Source organism: Stomoxys calcitrans, chromosome 1 (assembly GCF_963082655.1).
Source record: "Stomoxys calcitrans chromosome 1, idStoCalc2.1, whole genome shotgun sequence".
NCBI classification, from domain to species: Eukaryota; Metazoa; Arthropoda; class Insecta; order Diptera; family Muscidae; genus Stomoxys; species Stomoxys calcitrans.
In genome coordinates, this window is record NC_081552.1 from 13,938,911 (window position 1) to 13,948,819 (window position 9,909).

Genomic DNA, 9,909 nt, shown 5'->3' on the forward strand with positions numbered 1-9,909 from the left:
TAACATACTTTTGATTCTGATTTTCATGGTGGCCACCCTGGTTGATATATACCACCGCTATATTTTTTATGTGTGAATGAATGCTGGTAGACAATTCGATAACCGTTTGCCCTACAGCAAAATGTCAAATGCTGATGTTGCTGCATCATTCAATTCCCATAAATGTTGTTAAAACAATCTTTAAAAAAAAAAAAACCAAAAAGAAAGGGTACATAATATCTCAAAACAGATATTCAGCTCATCGCCATTGAACGGATAGGGGATTTCAAAGGCAGCATGCATAGCACAGATACGAAATATATATATATATATATATATATATATATATATATATATATATACCTTTATTTGAGCCCCATATGGCCATGGTCGGTAAATAAGTCTGATTTAGTAACATATATATATATATATATATATATATATATATATATATATATATATATATATATATATATATATATATATATATATATATACTAATCGCGAAAATATGGGACTCAAATTAAAGGTATCTAAGGTTAGAAAGAAAACGTATTTGATATCCAATTGTCGGATCAAATGTTACTACATCAGACATATTTACCGACCATGGCCATATGGGGCTCAAATAAAGGTATTTGTAAGTGACATACGAAGGAGTGTACCGCTATCCCAAAACACCCCCAAAGAGTACAAATTTACCTGCCATGGCAATAGGTGGCTGACATGAAAGTTGTTTGAGATTATAAAACGAAGTTGATAACCAATTTTGGGGCCAAATACTCCATAAATACCAAAAACTCCCCTTAATCCAATCTTAATTTAAGTTTAAATAAATGATTTTTAGAGTAGAGCACGAAGCACCCCCGAAAATACCCTTTAATCGGACAATATGGGACTCTCATGAAAGCTTTTTGGGAGCGGAGTAGATCATGAAATTCATAGCCACTTTCGAGACAACGTTTCTAGAGGTCCATACCACTCAATAAACCCACCACCCCAGGGGCCTTCCCACTACCAAAATCCCCATGAGAATATCGGCCTCCCCCCCCCCCCTAAACTAAATGGTTGCCAACTATGGAAATATGGGGTTCAAATTAAAGGTGTTAGGGAGTAGACCACGCATATGATATCAACATTAGGGACCAATTGTCTAGCGGACGTTCCATCATCATAACAACGCCCAATAGGACGTATTTGCTCACCAAGACAATTTGGGTCTTAAAGAGAGTGAAACTAAATATTTATAGTTTTTAGGGCCAATACCCCAATTGGAACATATTTGCTGACTTTTGCAATAAGGAGTTTAAATGAGATTAGAAAACTAATTTGATATCCAATTTTAAGGCCAATGGCAATATGGGGTTCAAATAAATGGTATATAGATATATGAGAATAAAGCACGTTGATGATATATTTTCAGGGCTTAGTGTTTGGGGGACAACCCCAATCCCCAAAACACCCCTGGATCGGCCATATTTACTGACCATGTCAATGTGGGGCATAAGTGAAAGGAATAGCAATAGAAAGGTAGAGCAAGAATTGAATAGAAAGGTAGAGCAAGAATTGATACCCACTTTCGGGACCAATTTTCTGGGGGTCTATCCCTTTCCCAAAATACCCCACAAACAGCTATTTTTTACTAACCATCGCAATATGGGGCTCAAATAAAGATATGCGGGAGTAGAATACGAATTTGATATCCAAATGTAGGGCCATGTATTAAGGGCATCACCCCCTTCCCAAAACACCCCCCAAACGGTAACAATTTTTCGACCATGGGAATATGTGGCTCAAATGAAAGGTATTTGAGATTATGATGATAACCTATTTTGGGGGAAGATAAAGGCACTTATATTGTTAAACTGTAAGTCAAGCGATATACTATTTGCGTAGCATGGTATTTCAATAAAAGCTCTTTGTTGAAATTAAATATTCCAAGGAAAATTTCGTCCCATATAAAGTAAAAGAAAGCGTAGCGGAGCGGGCTCGGGTCAGCTAGTTTTTTTATAAATGCGAATAAATATTGAAAGGGTATGGAACATCACATGATATTCAAATTGTCGGTCTTTCAAAAAACTCAATTTTTCGGAGGCCACGCCAGTTTGGAAAACTTTATCGGTCTTGTACTCCTTTGGAGGTACAAGGGCTTTGCATATTCCAACTGGGAGATTTTTAATTCAGTAGATTTTGACATATTTTGTTTTCATTGGATTCCACGAGATTGTCTTGGGAAAGTTTTTTGTTCGGCTTTTGTGACACGCACACTTGGTGTAGAGACCGATTCCTTACATGTGGCCAAAGCTCGTCTAAGAATCCCATTGTCTTGAAGAAGAAGGGGGCATTTCACCTTCAGCCTGAAAACAAATTGCTCTAAAATTATTCAGGAAAGAGCTGGGACAATTTTTGTGAGAGGTATCAAACATTAAATTTAATTTCCCGTGCTAAAAACCACAGCAAGACGTTTATGTCTGCGGCACCTTGACCATCAGCTTTTATTATTCACCATTGTACCCAATTGAAGCAGAAGAAAAACTATTGGGTTGCCCAAAAAGTAATTGCGGATTTTTTAAAAGAAAGTAAATGCATTTTTAATAAAACTTAGAATGAACTTTAATCAAATATACTTTTTTTACACTTTTTTAGCCCAAAAAGTAATTGCGGATTTTTTAAAAGAAAGTAAATGCATTTTTAGTAAAACTTAAAATGAACTTTAATCAAATATACTTTTTTACACTTTTTTTCTAAAGCAAGCTTAAAGTAACAGCTGATAACTGACAGAAGAAAGAATGCAATTAAAGAGTCACAAGCTGTGAAAAAATTTGTCAACGCCGACTATATGAAAAATCCGCAATTACTTTTTCGGCAACCCAATAATAATAATAAATTTACATGCATCAGTTCCTTTCCTTGAGGGTAAGAATACCACATGTTTGTATGTAACATGAGTGTGTAGCTTTGCATGGAATCGATATACGGTTTATTCATAATTTTTGTTTTAATACTTTCATACATCTCTTTTCCCATTCATTGATGGGTTTTGTTTGTTTTTTTATACCCACCACCGAAGGTGGGGGTATATTCATTTTGTCATTCCGTTTGCAACACATCTGTTAGGTGTGTTAGGCCCTTCAACATCCTTCGTCAATTTGGCTCAGATCGGTCCAGATTTGGATATAGCTGCCATATAGACCGATCCTCCGATTTAGGGTCTAAGGCCCATAAAATGCTCATTTATTGTCCGATGTCGCCGAAATTTGGGACAGTGAGTTAAGTTAAGCCCCTTGACATACTTCTGCAATATCGCATAGATCGGTCCAGATTTGGATGTAGCTGCCATATAGACCGGTATCTGGGTTTTAGATTTTGGGGCCATAAAAGACGCATTTAATTGTCCGATGTCGCTGAAATTTGAGACAGTGAGCTTGGTTAGACTCTCCGACTTTCTTCTTCAATTTTGCCCAGATCGGTCCATCGGATCAGTCCAAAGGGCCCATAAAAGAGGCATTTATTGTCCAATTTCGCCAAAATTTGGGACAGTGCTTTGTGTTAGGCTCTTCGACATGTTTATGCACCTTTCTCCTGAACGTAAGGATGCTCGAATGTTACATTTGGAAAATTGCATCAAGGATTCATAACGTATCGTGGGCATTACATGAATTGTGTTAGGCCACTGGCCCCGATCGGCCCAGATTTGGATTTGAGTTGAGTTAAGCCTTTCGACATCCTTCATCAATTTGGCCCAGATTGGTCTAGATTTGCTGCAATATACAACGATCTCTAAATTTAAAGTTTTAGTCCCTTAAAAGTAGCATTTATTGTCCTATTTCGTTGAAATTTGGGACATGGAGTTGTATTTGGCCCCTCGATATCTTTCAGCAATTTGGCCCAGATCGGTTCAGATTTGGACATAGCTGCCATATAAACCGAACTCTTGATTTAAGGATTAGGGCCCATAAAAGGCGCACTTTCCGATGTCGCCGAAATTTGGGGCAGTGAGTTGTGATAGGGCCTTTGACATTCTTCTTCAATTTGGCTCAGATCGGTTCAGATTTTAATATAGCTGTCATGTAGACCGATCTCTCGATTTAAGGTATTGGGCCCATAAAAGACGCATTTATAGACCAACGTCGCCGAAATTTGGCCCTTCGATAACCCTCTTAAATTTGGCTCAGATCGGTAAAGATTTGGATATAGCTGCCATATAGACCGATCACTCGATTTAAAATCTTGGCCCCATAAAAGACGCATTTATAATCCGATTTGGCCGAAATTTGACACAGTGGCTTTTGTTGGCCTTTTCCACATCCATGTCGTATATAGTGCAGATATTTTGTTCTACAAAATTGAACAGTGACTTGAACTCATTAGGCCACTCAATGTTTGGTCCAAACAGACCAAACGAACGAATTTGGTCCAAAACCGACCATATTTCAATACAACTGCTATGAGAGCATACATTATGCGGATTATGACATAAGGTGGGCTTAGATATATACCCGAGGTGGTGGGTATCCAAAGTTCGGCCTGGCCGAACTTAACAACTTTTCACTTGTTTTAGTTTAAATTTTAAAAGATGTATTTTGCCGTAGCCTGTGGCGAGGACAAATCACAACTGCCAGCCGATGAAATCGACGAAGAGGGCCGTGAAGAAGCTGCACTGGAATAATTTGAACTATCTGAAGAGCCCCAGGCATTTGTGTGATGATGTTGTTTGCGGCGTTGTCTTTGGCGAGCCAAAGTCAATACAGAACCCATTACAGGGGAGCCAGAAGACAAGGAACTGGAGCGGGAAGCCAAAGAGACTAAAAAGTATGCATTTAAAGAAAAAATTCTTCTACAGAAAATGTCTCATATGCTTACCGGTATTGGGTCTGGGTATGTTAGCTACCCCACTTCTAATCACTGGCTCACAATTTGTTCTGGCTAGGGGAGCAGTAGCTGGACGAAATGTTGTGGGTGAAGCCAAGGGCACAGAACCAGAAGCACTGGACAGCGAAGATATGTCATCACTCTCCAAAGAACTTAAAGGTGGTCCACCTTGGGCCATATTATTGACTGGCACTCCATCCAATACCTGCAGCGTTGCTATGTTGCGTTGCAAAGTCTGGCGATATAAAGGCTGGTGGCAGACTGGATTACCTCGGAGATCGATCTCCAATAAATTGGCACACATGCCCAAAAATGTCAATATACCCAATTCACTAATACGATTATGGCGTACACTGAAATGCTGCAACAAAGGTAGGTCCGATAAAGAGCCAGGTCGTTGTATCATATTATCATCGGCCACCAGGACTCTTAAATTGGGAAATCCCCCAGTGCCATCTAGGCTATTCAAACCACAATTGCTGACATTCAAATGGGTCAAATGAATAAGACCATAGCCCAGGTCACGCAAGGTACAGAGAACAGAGCCACTAAGATCCAATTGCTGAAGGCAAGGTAAAAACATGGCCAAATGGGATAGGCTTAGGGTATAGGAAATTACGCGCAAGCGCACAGAGTCAACATTGTGAAGGTCAGTGCGACCGGTGACACGTCTCTGAATTTTTTACAAATTTTCATATTATTGAGAATTATTTTTTGTTTATTTTTTAACAACTTACCAACATCTCATCTAAGGTAGGCTCTGGTGCCTGTGCAGGCAACACCACCGGCAGCATATGCACATAAGCTGGCATATAGTTTTCCTCCTCATGCTCTATGACATCAGGATCGAAATTTAAAGGAGGTAAATTTCTCAGTAAATTCTGATTGTTTTCTAACAACACTTGGGCCTGTTCATGGCGATAACGTGGCTCGGGTGTGGGCAAATGTATTTGCGCTGCAGCCACTGGGGCTATGGGCAACGGTAGTTGTAGTTGCTGTACTTGGCCCTGGGCCTGTTGACCTTGTTGTAGATGCTGTGGCATAGCATCCTGATTAAGGGAAATATCGGGTGAAGATCCACTTAAATCTGCAGGAGCCTCCAAAAGGGGCATTTTTAATTTCTAAGGATTTTTTTACTTTTTACTTTTGTGCAATTTTTCCAGAAAGTAAGTTATCGATAAGAATGTTTGCTTGAAAAAAAAACAAAAATTAAGTTGCCTTGGCAACGATAAAACTTAAAGGCCTTATTTATCGTCGTTATTAGTCATCGAAAGCAACAGGATTTGTTGTTATGAAGAACCAAATGAAAACAAGCATAGTGGTGTTGTGGTTTGAATAACAGCCTGTTGCTGAAATACAACCAAATGGGGTGGAGAGGAGGATTTGAAGGGGGACCATCTACCACCCATCTTAAGCCATATATTAGATTATGTAAACATTGTTATACCCTCCACAGTTTTGTAGCTCCATTTGTAAACCGAGATCGGTTAACATGAGAGCTATGCCAGGCTGTCAACCGATTTGAACCAAATCTAGCACAGTTATTGGAAGTTACAACAAAACTACCAATGGAAAATTTCAGCCACATCGGATGAAAATTGCGCCCTCTAGTGGCTCAAGAAATCAAGATCCAAGATCAGTTTACATGGCAGCCAGATATATCTACACATGGACCGATATGGCCCATTTACAATCTCTATCAACCTGCACTAATAACAAACAGTATTTGTGCAAAATTTCAAACGCCTAGCTTGACTCCTTCGAGAGTTAGCGTGCTTTCGACAGACAGACGTACGGACTAGAGATTGGAGAAAGGAGGCGGATTATAGATGATACACTCCGACAGGTCTTGCTGACCATTATAGAGTGGGGTGATATCCGAAGGGATAACCCAACTTTCAAAAACGCCAGATCTCGGAGATGGGTGCACCGATTTAAGCGAAATTTTGAAAATCAGTATAAAATTGTTGGGTCAAATAACCTGGGGGACGCCCCATCCCAAAACCCACCCGAATGGACAGGTTTACCCATTGGGACAATATGAGTATGAAACGAAAGGCATTTAAGAGTAGAGTCCGAACTTCGTATACAAATTTCACTCTAAGTGTTCGGGGGTCCCCTACCCCCAATAAACCTTCAAACAGGACTCTTTCACCGCTATGGGTATCAAATGAAAGGTATTTAAAAGTAGAGTAAAAATCTGACATAAAAAGTTATTCCTTGATGTCTGAGGGGCCTCCACACCCCCCCAAAACTACCCACCAGGCATATTTACCAATTGGGACTATAAGGATATCGAATGAAAGGTGTTTGGAAGTTGAAGACACATCTGTTACAAGAAATTTGGCCTCCTCCACCCCAAATACCACCAAAACGGGCATGACTGTCCAACGTCACAAAATGGGTATCAAATGAAAAGTCTTTGGGCGTTGACTACGAATCTGGTATACACATTTGGGACAGAGTCTGGGACAGGCCCACCCACTAAATACCCTGCAATAGAATGTGTAGGTTGGGCGGCATAATTTGCGAATTAAAAGAAAGGTTGGATACCAGTGGAGTTCGAATCTAATGTTGATATAAGGATTCAAGGTCCAGCCTGCCATTCAGCAGGCCATGTTTAAAACACCAAATTGTCATACTGTACTCAAATGAAAGGATGTGTCAGAGGACATTTCCCCCTCCCCTATCCAACCCAAAAAAAAGGAATTAAAATAATATATGAAGGCCGATCAGGATAGCAATAAAAATTCTTTGGTAGTAGAGTACAGTTTTTACCCTCAAATATTGGGATAGACACAGGAGGACCCATGGGCCTTTAAAAATATGGTATGCTAAGTGGTAGCTTTGTAATATGATTTTGAATATCTTCATAGCCATCTTCAAAATACATGACATTATAGGGCTCAAACAAAATCGTGCTCTAGCACGCACCCTATACTCCTCTTTTTTAAACTGGTCATGTGTGCCTACTATGGCAATTGATAGTATTGTAGAATACGAATTTGATATCCAATTTTAAGGCCAAGTGTTGGGGGGGTCGTCGCACCCCATAAACTCCCCCTAAAACAATAGCATTTGCAGCTCAAATAAAAGAAATTTGAGAATAGAGCACGATGCTGATATTTTTTTCAGGGCTTAGTGAGTTGGTGGCCGCCCACCCTACAAACCCCTCAAACTGGACGTTTTATGTCCAAATGTTTCAGGGACGTCTCTCCTCATAAACTCCCCCTAAACCACACACATATACCGACTATAGCAATATGTAGCTCCAATGTGGTTTTTGGGAGAAGAATATGAATCTGATATCCACTTTCGGGGCAAAGGGTTTAGCTACTCCAATCCACCACCAAAACCAATAGAATGAAGTAGGTCTACATCCAAACTTTAATGGGCGAACCCTCCCCTTACCCTATTTTCAAAAACGCCAGATCTTAAAGATGGGTGGGGTGATTTAAGCGAAATTTAGTTCGATTATAATAACTCAAAAATAGAAATCTGGGGGAATATAAACCAATAATGACAATATGGAGCTCAAATGAAAGGTATTTGAGACTAGAGCACGAATCTGATATATGGGCGTCGTCTTCACCCCCAAAAATAACCCCATACCGGATATATTTACCGACCACGGCAATATAAGGCTGAAAGGTATTTGGGAGTAGAGCAGGAAATATCTGGAAGGCAGCACCAGCACCCCAAAACAGGTCTTATTTCCTAACCGTGCTAGAGTGAAAGAAGCCGCAGCGGAACGGGCCCTGTCCAGCTAGTTTGCATATATAGGAAACATCCCCTGCGTGTTGGTTAATTGAAAAAGAAAATAGGATTGGCCATTTTAATATACAGATGGATAGTGGAAACGAATGTGGAACCCACTACTCAGAACTACAAATCGATGTTTCTCACCGCATCAGGAATGATTGCAGTATCATAAAGGCAAAATTCTTAGTGATTGCCAGGGCTGCGGACATAGAGTTGTTAAGGAAAATCGACCTGGCGGTCTTATACACATATTGCATAAAGCCCTTGTGGATACCAGAAACTAAACCGCTTCGATGTAGGGACTATCTGGGAATTTCGGCAATATTTGGTGCGATAGCACAAGCACAGGGATGAGACAGGTTACGAGAAAGGTGATTTGCTTGCGCGAGTGTGTGAAAATCATCCCACGGTCTTAATAACAAATATTTACCCGCCTCTCTCATATATTGGGTTGCCCTAAAAAGTAATTGCGGATTTTTTAAAAGAAAGTAAATGCATTTTTAATAAAACTTAGAATGAACTTTAATCAAATATACTTTTTTACACTTTTTTTCTAAAGCAAGCTAAAAGTAACATCTGATAACTGACAGAAGAAAGAATGCAATAACAGAGTCACAAGCTGTGAAAAAATTTGTCAATGCCGACTATATGAAAAATCCGCAATTACTTTTTGGGCAACCCAATATAATAGATACCGGCTTCGATTACGTTAAAAAGAAACGTGGTTTAGTAGACAGATCTCAACAGCAGGTTGTGAGCATTCGAAAGAATAATAGGACGAACGCTCAAATCGTAACATTGATACACACAAAGCTCATATTAGCATTAGAAATTACGATATTTGTCGCTGGTGTCATGAAGCTAACGCCAATACCAGGACATTGGGTTTTTTATACCCACCACCGAAGAATGGGGGTATATTCATTTTGTCATTCCGTTTGCAACACATCGAAATATCCATTTCCGACCCTATAAAGTATATATATTCTTGATCAACGTAAAAATCTAAGACGATCTAGACATGTCCGTCCGTCTGTCTGTTGAAATCACGCTACAGTCTTTAAAAATAGAGATATTGGGCTGAAATTTTGCACAGATTTCTTTTTGTCCATAAGCAGGTTAAGTTCGAAGATGGGCTATATCGGACTATATCTTGATATAGCCCGCATATAGACCGATCCGCCGATTTAGGGTCTTAGGCCAATAAAAGCCACATTTATTATCCGATTTTGCTGAAATTTAAGACAGTGAGTTGTGTTAGGCCCTTCGACATCCTCCGTCAATATGGCTCAGATC

General features: G+C 39.7%; 1 protein-coding gene across 1 annotated transcript; it reads right to left on the minus strand.

Moving 5' to 3' along the window:
- Positions 1-2,866: 2,866 nt before the first annotated feature.
- LOC106092770 (leucine-rich repeat-containing protein 56) lies at positions 2,867-6,047 on the minus strand. The gene is made up of 3 exons (XM_013259696.2): positions 5,589-6,047; positions 4,843-5,524; positions 2,867-4,784 (listed from the first exon to the last, which is right to left on the minus strand). Exons 1-3 carry the CDS (start codon positions 5,961-5,963, stop codon positions 4,549-4,551), a joined length of 1,293 nt encoding a protein of 430 aa, XP_013115150.2. The 5' UTR covers positions 5,964-6,047; the 3' UTR covers positions 2,867-4,548.
- Between the last annotated feature and the right edge of the window lie 3,862 nt (positions 6,048-9,909).